Raw genomic sequence first — 23,598 nt, 5'->3', positions numbered from 1 at the left:
CAAAGTCCCCAGGAACACGTGTGAATTTCTCCAAACAAAGCCAGAAAATATATATGATGTTTTCTGGAGTAAATACCTGTTTTCTGGAGTGTTCAGAATAACAGAGACCAAGGTCTACAGGCACTGCCAGGCTCCAAGGAAGTGTAATGAGCCAATAAAAAATGGCTTTTCCATATTAAATGGAAGTTTCAATGAAAATGTGAGGTAACTAAATTCCCATTTGCTCCCTGTATGTTTAAATAAGGAGCTTTCCTGTCTCCTCAGGAATGACAAAGTGAAAGGGAAGCACAGAGAAGGGTTTGAGGTGTTTTTCTGCTGGGAAAGGAATGGAGGTGTTTGGTTAGAACAAGCAGATCAGCTCCCAGGAGGAGACACACCACTGGGCAGCCCCATTCCCCAGAGCTGGGAGTGACCACTGGCCCAGTTCACAATTCCAAGGTAGGAACTCAAGCTTTACTACTTTAGTTGAGCCATCAGAGTGTCTTCATATTCCCTGTACAAAACTAGAGCTTGGATTTGTCTCATTGTTTATAGCAATTTTCCAACCTGATCACATTTTGCCTGTAGGATTCCACGTGCTGTTTTCATGGAGAAAATTTCACCTCACATCACAAAGCAGAACAGGCAGCAGCTGATGAAAAAGCAAACAAAATGCTCACAAGGCCTCATTTGATACCATTCCAACTTCCACTTTACAGCAGGAAATGGATGCAATGGAACAGAAGAAAGCCAAAGTGAGTGGCCAGTCAGCCAAGCCCTGCAGCTGCTCAGTTGCTAGGGAAAGGCAGCTCAGGTGACTCACCTAGAGAATGAATCCATGCACTGGATCCAGCAGTTGCTCACAACATCCAAGCAGGTTGCAGGGAGGGTTCCGGGCAGCCCCTTCTCCCTCTGGCACAGCTGCCCCATGGACCATTTCCTCAGCACTGCCTGCTGTGAGCCACACACACCCTGAGGGTGGGCCATTCCCTCCACACCTTCCTCCAAACCCCTTCTGTCAATGAGCCAACTACACACAGAGGAAAGGAAAACTCAAGGCAAGATGATCATAAATACAAAGTTTATGTGGAATTTCAGTAAAAATAGCCAGAGTAGAAATTTGCAGCACTTTCATGTAACAGACAATCCCGTGTGACAGTTCCTGGACAATGCCCACATAACAAGGGCCACCCAGCATGGGGGCAGCACACACAGAGCACACCAGGACTCACAAGTTCCACACAGATCTCAAGGACAAGAGGCTGGGAATCTCCAACCCGCTGGAACTTTTTAATGACTTGCTGTTAAGGATTCCCATTCTGATCCATCAGGGACTGGTTTCCAGTGCAAGCAGCACAACTGACATTTAAATTGGTCCTCAACAATCCTGGAGTAATTTTAACACACATTTTAGAGGCATCAAGGCCCTGTCCTTGACCAAATCACTCTGAACAGTGTCAGCAGCAGCTCCTCCAAGGCCATCTTGTCTTGTTGCAAGAACAAGCTCCATTTTTTAGGATTAATCACACCAGAACACTCAGATTGCACAAAAGGTTGACCCCAGCTTATTGGAAACACACCAAGTTTAACACAAGTCCAATTAGCACTACCTGCATGATTCAATTAAAATGTGCTTTAGTGGGGAAAAACCTGATCTTGGAAAGTATATTACCATGCCACTCTCACCACATAGCTCATGGTTTTTCTGTTGAACACACATTTAGCCTTTACAGTGTTTGCCAGATAAACATTTGTAAAAGCTGAGAGTCTCCAGTACCACCCTCCAATAAATCTCCCACCCATGTAAAACTCAGAGAGATCAGTGGTTGCACAGCATCCCTTTTTCTAAGGCCTTCATCAATTTAGAGATCTCTGCAATGAGATACTCCAATACATGTCAAGTACAGTCAAGCATTAATATTCCCTACTTTATTGATGAAAACACAGGAACAACAACATCCACAGAACCCTTACAAGCCTGGCACAGCTCACTTCCAGATTCACAAGATAAATTTAAACTGTGGCCACTTGCTGCCTGTTTACTTAATCCCTGCTCAGTGATCCCACAGTTGGGTCTATTATGATGGAAAATACTTGATATCTTCAGTTTAAATAGCCCAGAATCGACTGTGACAGGCAACAGCAGAGAAGATGTAAGCAGAGACTTCACTCACGACACAAAGGAGCTTCTGATCTTTCCCAGAGCATCTCTCAAACCCTGTGCCTTGCAGGGCAAAGTGCCACTTGTGGGTTTGTTTGCCTTTGAAATCCAAAGACAAGGGAGTGAAACCCGGCTCTTGTGAGCACATCTTCTGTCCAAACATCCAAACAGCCCAAATGCCTTGTACTGAGCCCTGGGGAGAGCTACACTTGACTTCTTCATTCTTCAATTCCCAGCAGCATCCAAGAAAGCCACTGCAAGGTTCAGGGATGTGCTCTGCCTTTTAAACTCATCTCTTTAAACAGCTGGAGAGAACAACAGGTGACTGGCTCTTTGATAAAAGTGAAGAGAAATCCAACCAAAATGTAACATGGACACACACTCCCCTCCTGCACCCTGAGCACCACAAGACCCTCTGCAGTACAGAAGATCCTCTCTGGTGACAACCAAAGGCATTGCTGCCCTCAACCTGTGCTGGATCCAGCCCCACAGACTTCTCAGTACCCAGTAGTTTTGGATCCACAGTTTAGGGAATATGTTTGTTCTTCTGTTCTCTTATGCAGGTTCATGCACCCAAACACACCCCCCAACTCCTGCTCACCTCAGGAAATAGGGTCACACTTCTGGTTTTCTTTCACACTTGTAAAAGCTGATAATGAAAAAAGGAAACATAATGGAAACAATTCTGTACTCTTAGGTGCACCATTCTCACACACTACAGTAGCCACAGTTTTTTTTATTTTTGGCAATAAAAGCTTTTAAAAAGCTGTTGTGTACCTCGACTGCTACTGAGAGCTGCTGTGTCAGCTCTGCAAGTGCTCAGGTACAGGGGACAACACCCACACAACACCCCACAGACTCCTCTCACTCTAGTGCAATGCATATTGTATTACCAAGGGTGTGTTTTCACCCTTGTGAAAGGACATTTACACGTGTGCACTGTATGGAATTAAAGTTCCAGACTGGAACATTCCTCAAGAAAGTCCATGTTCAGGATATGCAGTGCAATTGTGTTTGTGGAGCAGCTCTAACAGACAAATGCAACGTTTCTGACACACAGTTACAAAACATAATATGCAATAGGACACAGATGGGAGAAGTTCAGCTTTCTCAGTAAGTATGTTATTTATGAGCATTTTAAAAACCCCAACAACAAAACATTACTTTCAACACAAAATGACCTTATTAATCTCAGTCTCAAAGGAAACCAGCATTTTGCACTTGCAACTTGTCTCTTCTAATGAGAGATGATCTCACTGTGATTTTTCCCCACTCTTGAAGAGCAAGATGAAATCCAGGCATGTGAGCAAGGTTTATGCAATATATATATATATTTAATATATATATATATATATTTAAAATAGTATCAAGATTCAGACCTCTTACACACATGGTCACACACCACCGAAGCAGGAACACACAGGATCTCACTGTAGACATTCCTTACCAAAGAACTCATGTATTAACCCAGTCCAAATACTGATTTCTCTAATGACCCAAGTCTCCTGAGCACACCTAATGCTGTGTACCTGACAAGCCCTTTTCACTGCACATGGTTCAGCACACACACTTCTATTATGATATTATGATATAAGCAGCAAAAACCAAAGGCTTCTCCCCACTATCCACCTGTGCCCCTCTTTTCCCAGTGTGACAATTCCAGTGACAGAAAGTAGAAGTGACCAAAGGTAAAACCCTAAGTGCCATTTGAGTGATTACTAAAGCAGTCGGACTTCTGCCAAAAGTATTCTGAGTGGCAGAACTCACTGCATATGACAGGCTTGGATTGGCAAGGGATAAACAACTTACTGACTGCAAAGTGAATATTTCTTGCTACAATCTCCTGATGGGAAGAAATTTAAAAAAAAAATGCCAACAAAAAGTCATGCTTTGGCAAAAATTTCCCCAACCAAAATAATTTTCTTGAAACCTTTTAAAAGTTCCAACACATTTTAAACATTTAGCTGCCACTCTTTTTCTGCCTGAGGTTTTCAATTATTCCAATTTTTGTGTCAAGGAACTCGCTGACAAGCTCAAGCCGTGGCTCGAGCCTCTGGATCACCAACACCTGACAAAGCTGGGGACGTGCTGCAGGATCAACTTTCAAAACAAACAGGATAAAAATGAAAGGTGCTTCAGTTGAAAGTGATAAAAACAAACCCATTGTACACAACATTTCTGATAGAAGACTAGTAAGGTGCCTTCTTTCAGGAGTGCATCCCTTATCTGAGCTTCTGTGGCATTTGGAAACAATGAACATTCAGACAGAAAAGTCCCAGTCCTGCCAAGCTACTGTGGAGTTAAAAGTCCTGATTTTGCTCAGGTCAGACCTTAGAGAGACACACACACACACGGAGGATCATTTCACAGCTGGTGAACTGAGGCTCACACCCCCTTTTCTCTCGAAGACATCAAACAGATAAGATACACTGACCCTGATTGTCATGGCTAACAACACACACCATCTGTGCTTATCAAACAAAGTAAGCAAGTCCTAGCTTAAAAAAAAAAAAAAAGAGAAGCCTGCTGACAGAGCAGAGGTTTGGAGTAAACACCAACGACAAATCAAGTGTAAGCTTCAGCTTCAGACCCGGGGCCCGGCACTTCTTTGGTCCAAGTGTAGAACAGCCCCCCGGGAGCACTAGAGTTCCCTCTCGGCCACCTGACTGCGGCGCTGCCGCACAGAGCTCTCAGTCTCAGACTCAGCCAAAGGCTGCTCACTCAGCTCTTCCGTTTCTTCCTCCCCTGATTCTTTTCCCAGTGCTAAATCCTCCTCTGAGTCCTCAGCACTCGAATTTGCTGCATCTTCTCCCTCGGAGAGGTCCTTTCCCTCCGCAGTCTCTTCCGCATCGTCCACAGGAAGCTCCGTGGGCTCCTCCGGTTCCGTGCCCTCCTCGCTGCCCTTGGGGACGGCTTCTTCTGCACACAACGAGAGTGCCACAGGCTGAGGTGAGGCTGATCTCAGAGCAATGGCCTTTAGTTACCTCACCACACATGTGTTCTGAGGCACTGATGGGTGTCATTACTGACTGAGGTTGTCATTCCACTCGGATCACAACCAGGTCCCCTCCAACCCAAACCATTCTATGATTCTATTCAAAACTCTTCCTTAGTTTTCAATTACTTCAAATAAATCTTGAGCAGTATTCCATTTCCACTTTCATTTGCTTTTCTTGCCTATCAGGCATTGACAACTTTCATTTTGTTCCACTGAGTTACAGACTAAAGTCACACCAATTTTCCTGACTCCTGGATTACTCGTTCACATCGAAGTTCCAACAGTGTATTTACTGCCCTTCCTCCTACAATTCTACACTTTAACCTACACCATCTCAGCCCCTTCTGAGTTCTTACCAGGTGTTTCAGCTTCGTGTTTTGAGCTGGTTGGGCAGAGGCAGTCTGAAATCAAAACCAGGATCTGTGGAAAGGAAAAAAGGCATTCATTAACAGTAATCACAAAGGCATTTATTGGCAATCCCAAAAGTCCCTGCACTCATTCTTTTTAGAAAATTATATTATCCTGCTTAGAGATAAGAGCTAAATAAAAACATGGAAAAAAGTGCTTTCGCAGCGTGTACTAACCAGAATTCTCTGCTCTCTACTGCCCATTTTCTGCCTCCTACTTCCCTAAATTTAGTCAGTACTGAAGCTACTTGCATCTTAAGGACAGAAGTTCAGAACACAGTTGAGGATTTTTATTTCTTGAAACTTTAGGAAACAATCTTGGTCAAGTTTTCCTGTATTTTGGGATGTTATTCCATTCCCACTCCTGGCTCCCCAGCATACAATGTGTGCTTCCACCTTTTGAGCTTGTTATTTGAACAGCCCAGTGCAGACCATGAACAATTCAAATACAAGGAAGACATTTGTGTCTCACTGTCACATGCTCAGAATAATGCAAAGAAAAGGAGGGAGCTGACATCATGTTCAAGAAATACACTTCAATCACTGACAAGCTTTCTGGAAAGAGCTGAGAGATTAACAGTTTTTTCAGTTTAGGAGGGTTTTTTTAGTGAAGGAAGAAGGCAAGTTTCTTTTAGATCCTCATATTCATTTGGAACTAGTTACACTTGAAAATCTACCATGAAGAAAAATGCAGCTGTTGAAATTGCATAGTGAAAGACATTTGCTTTTACACAATTCTGTCCGTATACTATGTACAAAATTTGGGTTTGCCTAAATTCAAATTTCAACTGCTTTGAAATCACTTCCCAATACTACTGAGAAAAAGACACACAACATTTTTCTTTCTTTCACTAATATTTGGGCTGAAGGGCAGAGACCCAAGCTGCAGAAACAACCTTTACACTTCCTAAAAGCAACAGTGATTTAGCAGCAGGTTAAATCAGTGATCAGCAGAACTCTTTAAACTGTCTTGGCAGTTGCAAAACACTTGTGGACCAAACAACTGGTCTGAGAGAACTCATACTGTCATTTACATCTCCTTTTCTTTGCTCAGTTCCTCATTTACTGTTGATGTTTGAGTGGTCACAGAGCCACATCCTTCAAAAATTCTGTGAGGACACAATCCCAGCTCCACAGGTAAAGCAACCTGGAACTGTTTGCACTGATGAAACAACACAAGACTCAGGTTCTGGTCCTTGAAGTTTGGGTTTATTTTTTTTTCAGAAGTTAATGCAAAGCGAAAGTTGTAGGTAACTGAGAAAAAAAGGAACCTCCTTTCTTACCAAACCCAGGAACAGGCCAATCAGTAAGGTAGCCAAGATGAAGATTGCATAAGAAACCCAAACATGAACTCCAAGAGTGCCAGTGAGGTAGTTATGAATTTGCTGGAAATGAGAAACAGATAATTAATAAATTCATATCTAAACACACCTATGATTTCTACTGCCAACCCCATCACATCAACTGCTGTGGGATTAAGACCTTTCATTTAACAGCATTTATACTGAAGTCTTCCCCTTCTGACACCGTTAGATCTTGGTTTTCTTTAGAGTCGTTCACATTAAAAGGTTTTTTAGGCAGAGGATGCACAATTCCCATCCTTCTAAGACACTGGGGATGGGTGTACAAGGGAGCCTCAGAGCACACAGGAAAGTACCACAACATCCTTGATCCTTGTGTGGCAACTCTTCAGTAATTGAAATGAAGCCATTTAGTTCTTACTTAAGCTGTTTAGCTCTTAAAAGGAGCCACCTCTTCTAAGCAGACACTGAATAAGTGATTTCACTTATGAATTCAGAGGTAATAATCCAAATACAATATTAAGGTTGCTTTGCAGCTGCAGCATGTTCTTCAACCTACAAATCCAAGTCACTGAATCAAGCAGCACATCGAGCCAGAGGGTCTGGGAGGAAGTAATTTCTGACATGGATCTCTTTCAAAACAAACCACAATCAACATTGGCAAGAGTTCAAATATTGAAATTCCAGAGTATTTTTTTAAGTGCCAGAACAGCTTCCGCTATTTATTAAAGTGTCTGCAAGGACAGCACAGCAAGGAGAGTGAGGAAATGTAGAGCTGAAATATTCATCAAAGGGGAAAGGAAATTAGAGAAGGTTTCCTCTCAGAGCAATTAATCTGTCAGGAAGGAAACTATGGAGAGACATCGATGCACAGCAATCATGGAAGAGAAACACCACAAGATAGAAAAAGTTTGTACTACCCAGTGAAAGAAAGAATCAAAGACAGTTTGCACAGGAAACAAAGTTCTGCTTGACTCTGGGTTAGTTGATACTTACTGCAAGTGATACAAACTCTATTCAAACTTGCTACTGCATTTATTTTTTGAAGCACTTGTTACAATATTAAGATATTTTGCAACATTCAAACACAGTCTCAAGTTCAGCTACACTTGAAGATTTCAGAAGGATCTTCTGTGACCAAAATGGGAAAGGTCTGAAAATTCTCAGTACTTGGATGCCACAGGAAAACTTGGATAGCTGCCAAATGAAAGCATCTTGAAACACTTTTCAGTAAAATATGCTTTAATATTTCAAAGCACTCTTCAGCCTGCACTAAACATTCCTCCTTTATTTCTGATAATTCTCTATGGTCCAAATCTGTTGTGTCCCTTTGCAAATGGTGTTGACAGTTTGGAACCCAGAAGCAGAAATTCTTACAGAAAAATAAACCCTTTACCCTGCCTTCTCCTGTACAACACACAATGCAAACAAAATGCTGATCATGATTTATAACTCTTTTGAAAAAGAACCTGGAGATAGTCTTCAGGAATACTGAGAAAACCTGGGAGACACTAAATGCATTCCTGATGTTTACAACCATTTTTGCAGCAGCTTAGCACAGTTTGATAGAGCTTTGTAACTACACCAAGATAATAAAAATCATAAAATGGCCTGGGTTGGAGGGGACCTTGAAGACCATCTATTTCCAACCACTATTTTTTCATTATTAGTGATAGTCTTTACAAGAAAACTGCCATTCTTGGCATATTCTCTAAGCACTACAGAATTTATAGTGCAAAGATACAATACACACAATGTACAGTAAATGTAGGGCAGAATTAACTCACAGATAATAAAAATACATTCTGCTACATTTTTACTTTTAAACAGGTTATTGTTCTAAGCATAAAAAGGAGGTATAGCAAACACACCCCCACAGTTACTTACCCTGATCCATCCCGAGAAGTGAAACAGCCCTGCCATGCCATGCATCCTAGAAAACAAGGATATGGAAGGAACAGGTTCTGAGACAGCAGGAGTTGGGACACACAGCAAAGTGCACAGAAACCACACAAAGATTCCACACTCTCCATGCCCTACAGCCCCAGTAATTGTCAGGAGGAGGCTCCTGCAAACCCATTTTTTCTGTCACTTAAGTCAGCTCAATGCGAAACGCTGAAACAGTCACTTGAAAGAGAACAGCTGATTATACCAAGGAAGAAGTTTCACAGCTTCACCCTGTGCAGGTTTAACCACCTTCTCCCCAACTCACAGCAGCCCTGAAGCTCCTCTCCCCATTACTATCCTACAGCTCTTCCTCACTCCCAGATGAAAAACAAGGACCCTCTCTGGATCTCTGATGTGGTTTTACACATAACAGCTTGAGCCAGAATGAAATGCAGGCCACTCACATCTGAGGTTCATCCTTTGTGTGATGGAAACATTGTATTAGCTATTTCAAAGCAAATCCACTCTGAAAACAAATTCTGATGTACTGTGTAAGCACTACACTGTTTCCAATTCCAAAGGAGGACAAAAGACTCTTTTGTGAAGAAATAAACAACAAATCCTTAAAGCTGAAGGCTGCCTGCCCCAGTAGCCAGGAGTCATGAAGTAAAAATCTCCAAGAACGTGCTCTTGATTCCAGGACTCAGCAGATATTGGAAGTGGCACTTACATAATGCTCAGTAGCTGTAGTTTTTTCATCTCTTTTCAAAGATGACAAACAAGCCTTAGCAGGCAAGGACAAAAGGGAATGCAGAAAATAAAGTGCTTTTAAAGGTGAGAAACTGGAAAGCAGGCTGCCAATAGAGATTGCTTCTGCAAAGCCTACGTGTCTAGGGAATAAAGGCCATTGGTCTTGAAGCTGTCAGCGTAGGACCTTAATGGATAATGAGCTATAAAACATGGTTCTTGTTAATAAAAACATGTTACATTATAGAAGATGGAGACTTCCATCCTGCTACAGGCTCCACAGCTTCCCATTTCCTCTCCAAAATGTAACCTTGCAGATCTTCCAGAGTGCGGGAGCCGCGGTATCTGCGAAACACTCCGTCGTTGGCACTGGAAAACAGGGACACCCAGGGACACACATGAAACCCCACAGACACTACAGAGTTCACTTGCTCACAAAGCTGAATGCTCTGAACTGTAATCCATGATGGAAGGTCTCAGTTTTTATACAACATGGCCTTTTGTCATGCATCCAAACTGCTATTTTTGTTAGACAGTCACTTGCACTACAGCAAATACAAAGTACAGGAAGTTAACAACCAAACCCCTTTTAAAAATATAACTCAGAATTAAAAGTGTGCATATACATATATATATATATATATATGCATGACTCATAATACCCCAGCTTCAATAAAGGGTTCAATATTTTAAGGATGACATCACCTTAGTGGAAAAGAGATACAGCAAATGTTCTTCTCTGATCCATTTTTAATGGTACTGGTAACTGGGAAACTTAGTAAAGTCACTTCAACAAAGATGAGGATTGTATCCTACAACCAAAGCTTCTACAGTAACCTGAGCTGAAATCAGAAGGCAGTAATGCTTCACCTTCCCCTACTTTTCAGAGCTACAGTTTAAAACAAGTGACAAGTAAGAGTCAATAGCTGCAGTTTCCAGTATGACACACTTACTGGTAAATTGTAGGAAGTGTTGTGACAAAGAACCGACCACTCAAGCCTAGAAAGGGGGGAAAAAACACAAACAATTCAGTAACACTGAAATTTCTCAGCACTCTGACTTATCTATAAATGCCTACAGATTTCAGACTGTAAAGCAGCAGACTGCATAGCTGTTACCACTGTTGTGTAAATACAGGTTTAACAGTTAGTCTTCAGAAATGCTACAAACAGTAACAGATAGTAATACTGACAAGGTAAGGGAAAACACTGACCTAAGAACATGAACTGCAAGGAGATTTTTCCAATTGGTGGGTTTCTCTAACCACTATTTGCAAAGAGCTGAAGTTTGTGACCAGACCAGCTCCAGCCAAGAGAATGAGCCACACAAATGCACCCAATATTCCAGGGTGTGGTGTGCCTGTGTCTGAGCAGCCTCATCCAAAGGACTTGTGCTTCCTCTAGAAAGCTGGGCCATTTCCAACCTGGCCCTGGTTTTAACTCATCCTCTAAATGACTTAAATGACTTAGAGCTGCACATTTCAGAGCTCAAGCACTTCAAGTCAATAAATAAATTGATCTTCCTGTTTGCTTCTTGCAAACAACCCCCACACTGCACAACAAGTCTGTTCTTACATCCTGCAGGAAGATCCCACCCCTCTCAAAAATGACTGTAACATTTTGGATGTTTCCAGGTTCTTACTCTTCCTTCTCACACACCATTCCTCTCCAGGTAACTACAAATGGCATGCCAAGAGAGTGATACAAGAGTGTGGGATGTCTCAGCATTCTGTTTGGTTAAATATTGCCAATTTAAGCCATGACAATCCCCTTTCCCACCATCCAGAAGGGTGGGTCATGTCAGCATTATGAGCATCAGGCATGAGAGAGTAGAAAGGACCAAAACCCCAAACAAACCGAAACCCCAGACATGTCGTTGATCAAACTCTAGAAATGCAGTCCAACTCCATCAGGAAAGGCTGAATTCCTCAAGCCAGCAATTGCCATTCGTATAAAGTACCAATGGAAAGAGTACAGTTCTTTAACTTTGCCTTTTATAAAATTCTGGGGAAATCTTTTGGGAATTCTAGTCCTTATTCAGCTTTCAATAAAGCAAACTGCTTTAGGCACCAGAATTAGCCATGGGAAAGAAATGCAGCAAGAGAGTTTCTGCCTTTAGAAACAAAGATGAGCTACACTGAAATAAGCCAAATATTTTTAAAAGTTACAATGTTAATGTTTTTCCTAGTTTGAATTCCTCTATGGAATAGGCAAAAAGGGTTGGGACTCTTTTTGTTTGGGGTTGTTTTGTAGATGTTTAAAGCAAACCACCTTCAAGGCTGCAAAAAGAAAACCACTTCAACTTTTCAGCTCTCTGCCTTTATTGCTGTGAGATGCAGAGTGGTGGGAAACTTTCATAAAGCAGCTAAAAGGTGGGCAGTAAACAAACCCACAAGTGTAACAGCAGAATTAATACAGCAGAAAGTAGAGCTGCACAAGGAAAACTGTGGAGAGACACGAAGAACACAATTAGCTGAAGAACAGAGAAAGTCATGGGAACACTGAAAGACTCTCTGAAGTTCTTACAAATATTAGGCAGGCAAACAGAAAATAAAATAACTACCTTAAACCTCTTACCAGCAGCCCATCCTAGAGCAAACACAGTCTCAGAAGGAAAAATGAAGTCTGAAAGTTATAAAATCTGTTGCCAAAATGCTCCTAAGCACCCCCAAAACTTTAGTTGGGGGTTTCCTGGTTATCTAAGGCACCTCCTTAGATCAGCAAAATCAGATATGAGTCAGCTACAAAATTTAAGGACAGTAAATTTTGGGTTGTATTAAATACAAACTTAAACTGGCAATGCAGTTAAACATCTGTGTCTGTTTGCAAATCAAAAACTGACATCCATCCATTATGAAATCAACAGCTAATCAAGAATTTAAAAACCTTCAGTATTTGTCTTCACACATCCCCTAAAATACCCAGAAAGTAGAGATGCCATCTGAAAATACAGCTGCTTTCATCCAACAGCTGCTCAAATAAGGTCCAGAAGTCTTGTTTTAATTCACAGGTAAATGCTGGGATTGGGAGCACTAAAAAGGTACCACAAACATACAGGACTTGGAGATCCAGAACAATCTCCACCACTTGCTTTTTACATACTGAATGTTTCAATGGAGAAGATGAGGCAAGAGGAGGCATTGCAAAGTTGGAATATCAAGTGAGTGAAATGTGCTGCAAGGTCATTAAGGCTCTGGTGGATTTATTCTTCAGGAATCTGCTGCAGTTAAGCACCATGAATGGCCACTTTGTCCTGCAGGTTTTGGCAGTGCAGTTTTACACAGCTCTGCCCTCCCCAAGTGGGCTTGCCCCAATTTAACACATTTTCACTACTGCCAGTTTGCTGAAGGGGTTACATAACAGACTAATGAAGCAAGAACAGGGGACAGGGCACTTAAACACAACAACTGAAAGGTTGAAGCAAAGCCTCGGGTAAAAATACCTCAGGAACTTTGGAAAGCTTCCAAACAAACTCATATACCTTCCAAATTACATCAGCACCAAAGGTCAGATATGCAATAAAGGCTTGTTTTTCAGCTGGAGCATTCTTTAGTTTTAGAAGTGGCTGCAGTTTCCATGCTCTGTGCTGAACTGGATACTGCGGGGATATTACAGGTGCTCTGGCACAAATTCTTCAGTTTTGTCAGTCCTTTGACTCACCCAAGTCCCACATCCTTAGGAGTCAGGACTCTCAGCAACATCAGAAATGCAAGTATTGAAGGCACTTCTAGTTAAAAGTCACATTTAATGTCTTAACAATCTGACATGACTCAGAGTTCAGAACAATTTAGACCAAAAGGAAGCACCAAGTCCCTGATCCCTTCAGGTCCCAACACTGTCATTCAAGTTTTTCACCAGGAAAAATAATTCCTTTGAGATCTCAAGTGTTTTATTTTTACAGCCTCATATCCAAAAGTGCATTTTTAAGTTACAGTCATATCCAAATGCCACAATCAAGATGGAAATCGTTTTACTTGAGCATTACATAAGCAGCAGAATTCCGGTCTAACTGAAAGGAAATAACTAGATAGGATTACAATGAATGCCCATTTGCAGCTGTATTCCAGGGTAACCACTGCTTTGTTAACGTGAAAGTTGGCTTTAAATTTACACCTACTAAAATTTAAATTAATAATATTAAACTTTTTAAACATTTTAAAAAATATTAAACATTTAAAAATATTTATGTTTTCAAATTAACATTCAAATTCATCTGTTTATTAAACTATTAATGATTACTATATGCAGCTTTTTGTATCCTTGTGAACTTTTAAAACATGAACCACATAAGGTCTAGAACAGCCTCTGTTCTTACAGACATTTCTTGTGAACCCAATTTGCTGATTCTAAGACTAGACTTCCAGTAACTTCCCTCCTGTTATTTGACAAAGCCAACTTGTTCAGCATGTTTTCAACTAATAAAATGAATATATTTTACACACACTTTGTAAGACAAAAAAGTAAAAAGAATCAGTAAAACTTGACCTTTTTATTCTCGTAACATGGCTTTGATAATGCTGATAAAATTCTTTATCCCCTCCAAGCCAAAACCAGCATTAGGCATTCCCAAGAGATGCAGAGGTTGATACAATATTAGCACTGCTTGTACAAGCACATTCAAACCTTTGAAGGGACTCACTAAAGGAATAAATTAGATTGCATTCATGCCTCTGTGGATAGGCAGGAAACCTTCCTGGGAACACATTTGTATGTGCAGCACCAGCAGAAAACAACAGAAACAGCTGGAATGTAAAGCACTGCCACAGTGAAACAGGACAATAAAGCAGCAGCACCACTGAAAGAGTTAAGAGGTTTAATTAAGGCATGCTCCCTCTGGGGCAGTGCCACCACACCCTGGAACTCTGAAGGGGAGGGTCCAGTTACAGAGCTGGAATCTTCTGCACACACTTTGGAGGAGAGAGGAACGAGACAGGCAACAGCTTTCAGGGAAGATTAAAATAGAGAATAAGCCTCTTTTATTAAGTATTAAGCCAGATCACTCCCCCACTTCTTTAATCCTTCAAACTGAGTTTATAAACTTCAGTTCTCAGATAGGAACTATATGGAGAAAAAAAACGGGGATAAGGTTATTTTGGTTTTAAAACCTAAATAAGTACTAAGTGGTACTTACATTGAGTAATTCCTGTTATTAAAAGAGTGTGTTTCATACTGTACCTGGTTCTTGAGTGACATCCACCTTTCCAACAGTGATGCCCAGATGTTCACTCTCCTTGGCAAAGCTCTCCCACGTGGACTCGATCTGCTGACAGGCTGGACACCAAGGGGCGTAACTAAAGGGGGGGAGACAGGGTAAATATTTTAATATTCTCACACTTAAAGACATTCCAATTGATTTATCCTACAGAGAAAATGCAAACACATCAATCACAAAGGAAAAAAACCTATAGTTTTTCTTGATGTAGTCTACTGAATAAGAAAATCAGGCAGGTTTTTATCAATCCCTGTGCTCCTCCCCATGTTATTAAAACAAAAACAAATCTCCACAGCTTTCAGAAATTCATATCCAAACTCCTCACCACTTGTGATATATTCTATTTACATATGAAATGAATCCATTTCCATGGCAGCTATCTGAATTATTGATGCCAGGCTGTCCTCTGAAGTGGTATCCCTCATCCATCATCACAATTGGGTATTGATTTCCCACACCTCAGACCTTCTAGAAATTACATTTGCCTTAGCCCACTACTCCATACATCAAAACACGCCCTTTTGAAAGCATCCATTAGAGATTTAAAAAGTGTGCACATCAAATTCTTACTGCTCATACTTATTGTCTTGCTCAGGTCTTGTTTTTTCCCAGGATAATTTCAGCAAAACATGTTTCAAAAGCTGAGTTTCTGGTCATTTGTCACAGTAAAGGTAGGATCAAGTTTACTCCGAGTACTTCATGGTAGTTTTGAAATGTCAGTATTTAAAAATAGGAACTCTTGTCACTTGGCAGTTACAATGACAGAATTTAAACATACTTGTTGCATTTAACTGTACTAGCAATTTTAACTATGAGAGCCAGTATCTTGGTTTTTTTGAGTCGCCATGTGAAAACATCTGAGAAAAGGGCATGAATCCTATCCTGCCAAAGGACAGCTCCTCAATATATTCAGAAAGATGCTGGGAACAAGTCTGACAGGCAGCACTGCTTCCCATTCTGCTGCTGGCCTAGAAGGGACTTTTAATAATAGTCTGACAAATACTGTACTCCACAAACAGTATTATTCTACTAGAGCAGCTTGACTGATAAGTAAGAAACCACACACATCCATCAGGTAATGCTGCTGACGTGGCTCTAAGATCAAAGCTGGACTGTTTTCCAAACCCAGCTTCTCTAGATGTGTCCAATTCCTGCCATGAGATTTTCACAAATACCCTGTTTAATGTGATCTTGAAATAGAAACTTATATTTACATTTGACATTCATGAGCATTTCTGAATGAAATTAAGTGGAATAGACAATACATATGGCTAATATCCATATGATTATAAATATTGTTGTAGTTTAAAGCAGCATTAAAATCCACCCATGTCACAGTTTGGCAGTTCCAGGACATAACAATGAACTTTACAAAGGGCTGGAGTTGTTGGCTGCCCAGTTTTTATTAAAAATCCTGGACATGGAATGGCAATAGTTCCATACAGTGCTAGAAGACCAGCCACTCCAGCTGAACATTAGCACAACCTGGATTAAAGTATTTGCCTTACATTCCTGAAGTATTTCCTTTACATCCAGCTCTTGCTAGCCAGGAAAACACTCTGTCCCTGCATGTGCAAGAGAGAACTTGGATGAGAAATCAGATTTCTGCAAGTTAGCACTGCAGTTCACTTCAACATCCTCACTTGTCTGAAGCCTCAGTGCCTGCATTTGACAAGCAGCATTTGAAGCACTGGAAATAACAAATAAAAATGTATTAACAAAGCTTTATTGTGCCTCAGTCTTAAAACATCTTCCCTTACACCTTCTCCTTCAGTAAAATACTTGGTATTTCCATCATCTTTATCAACAGTTTCAAAAAGCTTTCTACACCCTGAAGAACTGAGGCTTAAGGAAGTCCTTTATTTCAATGGATCCCTTAGAACTGTGGCTGATTCATATTTGCACAGAAGTCTCAATATAACCATGCTTAAATTCCTCAGAAACAGAATCTTCAGGAGCAGGAAAGCAGACCCACATGTGTGCTGTGAAACCAGCCTTCACTACTTTTCAAGTCACAAATGCAAGACCATGTCACCAGATGTAACCAGGTTTCTTCTGCCACACTCCAAACACAGGCCAGGAAATAATTAGCACCTCATCAACACCCCCAAATTTAGGGCTCTTACTGCTCTTGCTTCTCCCTCTGCACAAGGGGTAGCTCTAACTAATAACTTGTTTGCACTGTGCCCTACAAGAAAACAGGTCTTTCCAATTTAAAAAAAAAATCCAAGTCCATTGGAATTTAAATCAAGACTTGGGCACTTGGTTAAGGAGAGAAAGGTTTCAGTAGCCTGTTACACATTAAAAAGCCATTTAACCATCAGATTGAAAGCACCACATACCCATAAATCACATGTTTCCAAACAGTTCACTGCGGGCAGGTTTCACACATTCCCCAACACACACTCTCCCAGAGCACAAGGTTTTACAGCTGAAATACTCTCCTACACAGCCAGCTCTCCATAGAGGAGGCAGCTGACATCTATCACTGCAACAATTGGCCCCAGTGGATCAAAATCAGCTTCAGAGCAGTCAGGTGTTCTCTGGTTCCTACTCCAATCCATTACAGCACCTGAAGCTTTTTGAAGAGGGCACAGAAAGCAACACAAAAGCAAAACTGGGAGCTCTTAGACAGAGATTTGGCTTTTGACTTCTATTTATCTCTGATCTAAAGCATGAAAGCTTTGGCTTTCACATACCAGTGACTTCACTGAGGCAATAAAAAAAACCCCACCTCAAGTTAGAACCAGTTTGTGCAAAGGTGCCACTCAGCCCTATCACTGCAGAGTGGATCAGGAAACACAGAATGGCTTTACTAAGATGTACTGATACACAGTTTCCAGCTCCGAGCCATTAATCTCTTCTTGTACCTGCTTGGCCACAGAATTCACCAATTCACTTGTTTCCAAATAAATGTAACTGCCTCCTTTTGTCTGTTTTTCCTCTCCCGTTGTTGATAATTCAGTGATCAGATGCAACCTCGAGTACCGTTCTACACTTGGCTCTAAGGGAAGGCTCACAGAGTTGTAGGAATCCAGGGAGGAAGGAAAACCAGCTTATGGGTACAGGCATGGGAGGATTTGCTGGAAACAGAAAAATAGGCAAGAGAAACTTACTTAAATCAAACTGTTTGATGGAATTCACATTGAGAGAACTATTGGAGTAAAAATGTTGAGATAGTACCTAACAGAGTCTGTTAAAACACTACCAGAATTAAATTATTATTTTTATTCTTTTAAGTAGTTTTCCCTTATTGCTACAGATTTCACAAGCATACCAAAAACAAAAAAAAAGTTTTTAAATAGAGACAGGTCTTGAGGCAGGATAGGCAGCTTTGTAATTTCAACAAAAGATAAGCTTCAAAACAGCAATTACACTGTTTTAGTCGACTTTTCAAGTGAGCAGGTGGCAGTCAAAGATACAGAAGTCACTCCCTGTCGTTTGGTGAGATCTGTATCACAGGAGCACATGCTCTGGAAGCTGACAAGAACCTTCCTGGGATGGGCCAAACCCTCCAAACACAAAAACAGCTGCTCTGCAAAAGTTAAACAAGTTGTTTTTCCAAATTGCCCCATCCGAGCTCCCTCACAGAGCAAACAAAGGTTTCACCCCCGGATTCTCCTGCCTTCAATCACACGTGGGGCTGGGAAATTGGGTCAGAGGACGAGCTCAGCCTCTTAAATCTCTCTGTGCTGCATTTACTCAAGTAACCTGAAATGCATTTCTTGTCAAACAAGACCAGAATAAAGGGGGAAAGTAACTGTACCACAGGCCAAGCAAATTGGATTTCCCAGGGTACCATTTCAAGTGCTCCTTTTAACTTGTTCTGCAGCCCAGTAGTGAAATTTTAAACTTCCAAGAAACAAAAGCAAAGCTGAGGATACTGGAATTATTCAGCTCTTTAGTTTCAAAATCAAAATAACAACTAATAAGTTTATTACTTACACTATTCTCATGATTTTCACCTGGCTAGAATTAAAACAGATATTTTTCTATTGTCTGCAATTAAAAAAGAGACACACAACAATTTTCCCATTCACAAGCATTTTTTAAAGGAAAAATTATTTTTAAAGTAGAAATCCAATCACTGAATAATTATGTGAAATATTCTACAGCTTCAGCAGATTAAGTTCCATCACTCTACATGGTTTCATGTCCCCTTCTGCAACATGGAGCACCTGCTGCAAGTGTTACATTTTAGCAGTTTCTGTTTATACACAGTAATAAGCTGCATGTTCAGTTATTAAATGAAAAGTTTGGTCACTTCCTCTGAATCCTGTCAGGAGGGCACTGCAGAAGCTTCAAAACAAAATCAGAGTTTTGGTAACTTGATTTCCATTCTGCTCAATTTTTGCTTTTTATTGGGGTTTTGAGGTGGGTTTTTTTTAAGAACAGGACAAAGAAAGGCCTGAAAACTAACAAGAGACTAAAGCTTCATATTATTGGGAAATTTCCATCATTTATTGACCTCTCAATCTAAGCTACAGCAATTGTTAAATAATTTATTAAATCCTTCAGGAGTTTATTCACACCAAGTGTTTCAGGCCAACTGATTAAAAAAAGTGATAAATGACAATGAGAAAATAAAGCACAGGCCAGTACTGCAATAAACTCGCCTTAAAAACATGACTATTATACTGATTTTCACCTGGCTAGAATTAAGATAGAAAATGAAGACATTCTTCAGGTACACCCAGCAGTGTGTGCTGAAACAAAGGGGAACCAACACATTTAACACCCTGTGTGGAAACAGATGCAACAACAGTGTAAATAATTCCTTTTGTACTCAGAGACAGGAAGACATCAAGTTCATTGATGGGGCGTTTCTTGTTTGCTTGTTTTAATTTACTTTAAAAAGAAGAGAATGTTAAATTAAGATAAATCAAGCTTGGAACAGGTTATGTTTACAAATGCAGAATGCACTTTCAAATAAGCAGACCAGAAATTAGCTATCTACATTACAAACAGGCACAACATTAAAGACAAAAAGAAAACTCATGTTAATGAGTCATTATCTTGCTCCTACAGACGAGAGATAAGGAAATAAAGGCAACTTTTTTTTTTTACACAGCTCGTTTCAGCATCAAACTCGCAGCACTGCAGCAAGGACTGTGTGCTGTGATAGTAACAGGAGGCAGAAAGTGTCGCAATGTCTTGCAGAGACACAACGTTGCCCAGAACATTTTTATCAATGAACTGCGGCGGCGCTTCCAGGGCCCGCAATTTGCCAGCTATGAATACACAAATATTTACAAAACCTCAGCCAAGTACACACACCACAGCTAGGAGGGGTGCAGGAAGAAAAAATCCTATTTCCACTACAAGTCCCACACACGAGTAATTGCCAACTTAAGTTTGTTTACTTGTGCACCTGGAAACAACCAAAAAGTGGAATTTCACAATAATTTTCCAGAAAAACTGACGTTAATCAGCAGCAGGATGTGTTCCTACCAGTGCTTCAAGAGTAGGTAACCAAAACAAGTATTTTTTTTAGAGAGATTAATTAAAGTACTGCTTGGAAAACGAAAGTCCCATAAACAAACAGGAGGTTTTTGTAACAAATGAGGTTTTAATGAACACTATTGCAGCCCTGCCAACAGACCTACCACACAGCATGGGAGGAATCAATGAACTGACAGGCAGGACTACAGGCTGATAAAAATCAGTAGAAACCGAAATCCATCAGCAGGAGAACAGCTACAAGAATCGTAAAAAATCAATACTAGATCTCAAACTCCTGATTAGAAAGGATAGGAAATGTCAAACTCCTCCTAATTCAACAACAGCAGCACTGAGTTTGCATCGTCAGTAAAGACAGAGGTTCCTCCTCAGTCAGGAGACAGGCAGAAAGCACTAGAAATGCACCACAGAAAGAAACCTGGAGAACTGAGGCTCTTTCACACATCACTCACTGTACATAAAATTAAATAAAGTCTAATTTAAGCAGTGCAGCAACGTGTTCCACCCTCAGCACTAAAGCCAACTTGGCCCCGGTGCTGTTGTTGGCTCCCTGTCACTCCAAACCCGAGGGGAACATTTCAAGCGGAATGAAGACTTGCAAAGGTTTTTAACTGCTTGCTATCCCAACCACTTCTCATTTCAGTCAGTTCTTCTCTTTTTAGTTCCTTAGAGGCATCCACCACTAATTACTGAAATACTTTTCCTTTAAAATAAAATCTTTGAGTTGCCATAAATAACCTTCTTCCTCCTTAAAACTCACCAACTCGTGTATGAACCAGTGACTTCCATACAACTGCTTCCACATGGGACTAACATGGCCCAAGTGAAAAAACATCAATTTAAAAAGTAAATTTAGTTTCTCCCACTGCAAGGTTTTCTCTTTCCTCACCTTTTAGATCACTATAAATGGAAAGGGGAAAAATAAAAAAGAGACTAAAAATCAAATCCAAATTCTTACCCACAATAGTGGGCATCCCTAGGGCTCTCAGTTAGCTGTTTCAGGATGGTTCCCATCAAGTCATTGATTAACACCAGGTGTCCAGTAGGATCCTGAGCAGCAAAGGCCTAAGGGAAGTGATAGCCCCTCCCCTTAATAAGAGACTAGTAAGAAATAGTTGAAAATATCTCAAATTCAATTGTAAAGCAAAATTTTGGGCAGCTGAGGAAGTGTTAATGATGGAGCACGGGTTCAGAGATTCAACCTGTTTCACACTCAAGCCGCACACATTCCACAAGAAAATCCTATTTTGTAGCTGCACAGCCCACAGGCACCATGTGAGTTTACTGCCTACTTAAATCACTTTTTTATTCACTGCTGTCTTAAAAAAACCTCAAGCTCCTTTCCCTTCTAAATACAAGGAGGTGAGGGAGGCTCCAAGAAAACATCATAGGCACTTCAAGAATTGTGTCATGTCACAGAAAAAGCCACGACACCACTACAGTTAGTGAGAAGCACCTGAAACTCCAATCAGCAACACACAAACCTCTCCAGCTGCCACCGGGACAGAGCAACAGCAGCACTGAAGTCAGTGAAACCTGATGTATCTTCCTTGAAGAAGAATTCCAGAGCTCAAGTCGGCTTGGAGGGAGGGTGTGCTGGGCTATTATGTAACGCTGCTTTGAAAGCCTATTCCTGCTAAATGTTCCCTGTGGAATTCAGCCTTCCTAGAGCTCCCTCCGAACCCAGACACAGTCCCCGTGGGGCAGCAGGGCAGGGAGCAGCACGGGACACTGTTCACCAGCAAGGATCCAGTTAACCTTGGGCACTCAGATAAGAATCTCAGAGCCAGCTGTTTCAGAGAACCATAGAATAGCTTGGGTTGGAAGGGAACATTGAAGATGGATCCAATTCCATCACCCAGCCACGTTCACTATCCCAGGTTGCTCAGAGCCCCACCCAAGCCGGCCTTGGACACTTCCAGGGATGGGGCAGCCACAGTTTCTTTGGGCAACCTGTGCCAGGGCCTGCCCATCCTCACAGTACTTTTGGCCAATATCTAATCTCATCATACTCTCAGTTTGAAGCCATTCCCTCTTGTCCTGTCAATACATGCCCTTGTACATAGTCTTGCCCCATCTTTCCTCCAGCTTCCCTTCAGGTACTGGCAGGCTCCTATTAGGTAACCCCAAAGCCTTCTCTTCTCCGGGATGAACAACCCCAATTCTCTCAGCCTTTCCTCACACCAGAGGTGCTCCATCCATCTGACAAATTCAGTGACTTCTCTGGACTTGCTCCGACAGGTCCCTGTCCTTCATTCAATGTCATTCATTCCCCAGAAAAGGAGTTGCCTGGAGCGACCCGTGTAACCCTGAGCACTCTGTGCCCGCGCAGGACAAAAACCTGAGGGGCAGCCACCTCTGCCAGGCCCCCCCCAGCCGGGGGCAGCGGGGCCCGCGGGCCGAGGGACAGCGCCCGCCGCTTCCCTCACGCCGTGCCCGGGCAGCCGCCGCCAGGGCAGGGAGGGAAGGTCGGCAGTGCTCGGCCTCCTCCTCCCCACAGCGGAGCAGAAGCCACCGGCCACACCCGCCCCTCACGGGGAGCCCCTCTGGCCCCCCGGCACACACGCTGCCTCCGAGGCGGGCTGGAAAGCGGCCGCTACTCACAACTCCAACATCCACTGGCCCTGCAACACCAGGCTCCAATTGGAGCCGCACAGCACTCGCACGGAGCTCCGCGGCTCTCCGGCGCTGGAGAAGAAGGCGGTGGCGGGGCCGAGCAGCGCCGCGAAGAGCAGAACGCGGGGCAGCCGCGGCCACCGGCCCGGCGCCATGTTCGGCCCGCGCGCCCTCAGGAAGTGCAGCCGCGGGGGCGGTGCCTGCGCGGGGCGGGGGCGGCTCCTCCCGGGCACGCCCTCCCCTCACGGGCAAAGCGCCCCTTCTCCTGAGGGGAAAGAATCGCCCTTCCCTCACGGGCAAAGCGCCCCTTCTCCTGAGGGGAAAGAATCGCCCTCCCCTCACAGGAAAAGCGCCCCTTCTCCTCCCAGGAAAGGATCGCCCTCCCCTCACGGGAAAAGCGCCCCTTCTCCTCCCGGGAAAGGATCGCCCTCCCCTCACGGGAAAAGCGCCCCTTCTCACAGAAAAGGATTGCCCTCCCTCCTCGCGGAAAAAGCGTCGCCTTGCCTCGCGGGAAAGGATCGCCCTCCCTCCTCAAGGGAAAAGAGCCTCTTTTCCTCGCGAGAAAAGATATCTCTTCTCACGGAAAAGCCGCCCTCTCTTGGCGGGAAAGGATCGCCCTCCCTCCCCTTACGGGAAAAAGCGCCCCTTCCCCTCACAGGAAAAGGTCCCTTCTCCTCACGGAAAAAGCACCTCTTCCACTCAGGGAAAAAGCACCTTCCCCTCACCGGGAAGTGCCCCTTCCCCTTAGGGAAAAGCCGCCCTCCCCTCACGGGAAAAGTGCCCCTTCCCTTCAGGGAATAGCCGCCCTTCCCTCACGGGAAAAGGCCCCTT

The 23,598-nt window shown here is 42.4% G+C and overlaps 1 protein-coding gene across 1 annotated transcript; it reads right to left on the bottom strand.

The window, feature by feature from the left end:
- Nucleotides 1-1,043: 1,043 nt before the first annotated feature.
- Nucleotides 1,044-22,941, bottom strand: TMX4 (thioredoxin related transmembrane protein 4). Its single transcript, XM_071582162.1, has 8 exons — nt 22,756-22,941; nt 14,655-14,770; nt 10,434-10,479; nt 9,721-9,849; nt 8,734-8,779; nt 6,829-6,930; nt 5,495-5,558; nt 1,044-5,059 (listed from the first exon to the last, which is right to left on the bottom strand). Exons 1-8 carry the CDS (start codon nt 22,920-22,922, stop codon nt 4,782-4,784), a joined length of 948 nt encoding a protein of 315 aa, XP_071438263.1. The 5' UTR covers nt 22,923-22,941; the 3' UTR covers nt 1,044-4,781.
- Between the last annotated feature and the right edge of the window lie 657 nt (nt 22,942-23,598).

This window comes from Pithys albifrons, chromosome 2 (genome assembly GCF_047495875.1).
Source record: "Pithys albifrons albifrons isolate INPA30051 chromosome 2, PitAlb_v1, whole genome shotgun sequence".
In the NCBI taxonomy this organism is placed as follows: domain Eukaryota; kingdom Metazoa; phylum Chordata; class Aves; order Passeriformes; family Thamnophilidae; genus Pithys; species Pithys albifrons.
Note: the sequence above shows the minus strand (reverse complement) of the source record. Positions and strands in the feature narration are given on the sequence as shown.

Bases quoted from the DNA above. Each gene is read 5' to 3' on its own strand.
- TMX4 (XM_071582162.1), bottom strand. From the start codon at position 22,922: ATGGCGCCGGGCCGGTGGCCGCGGCTGCCCCGCGTTCTGCTCTTCGCG. The intron at 10,480-14,654 runs GTACAGTATGAA...CCCCCTTTCTAG, and splicing joins GGATGTCACTCAAGAACCAG to GCTTGAGTGGTCGGTTCTTT. The intron at 5,060-5,494 runs GTAAGAACTCAG...CGTTGTGTGCAG, and splicing joins ACACGAAGCTGAAACACCTG to AAGAAGCCGTCCCCAAGGGC.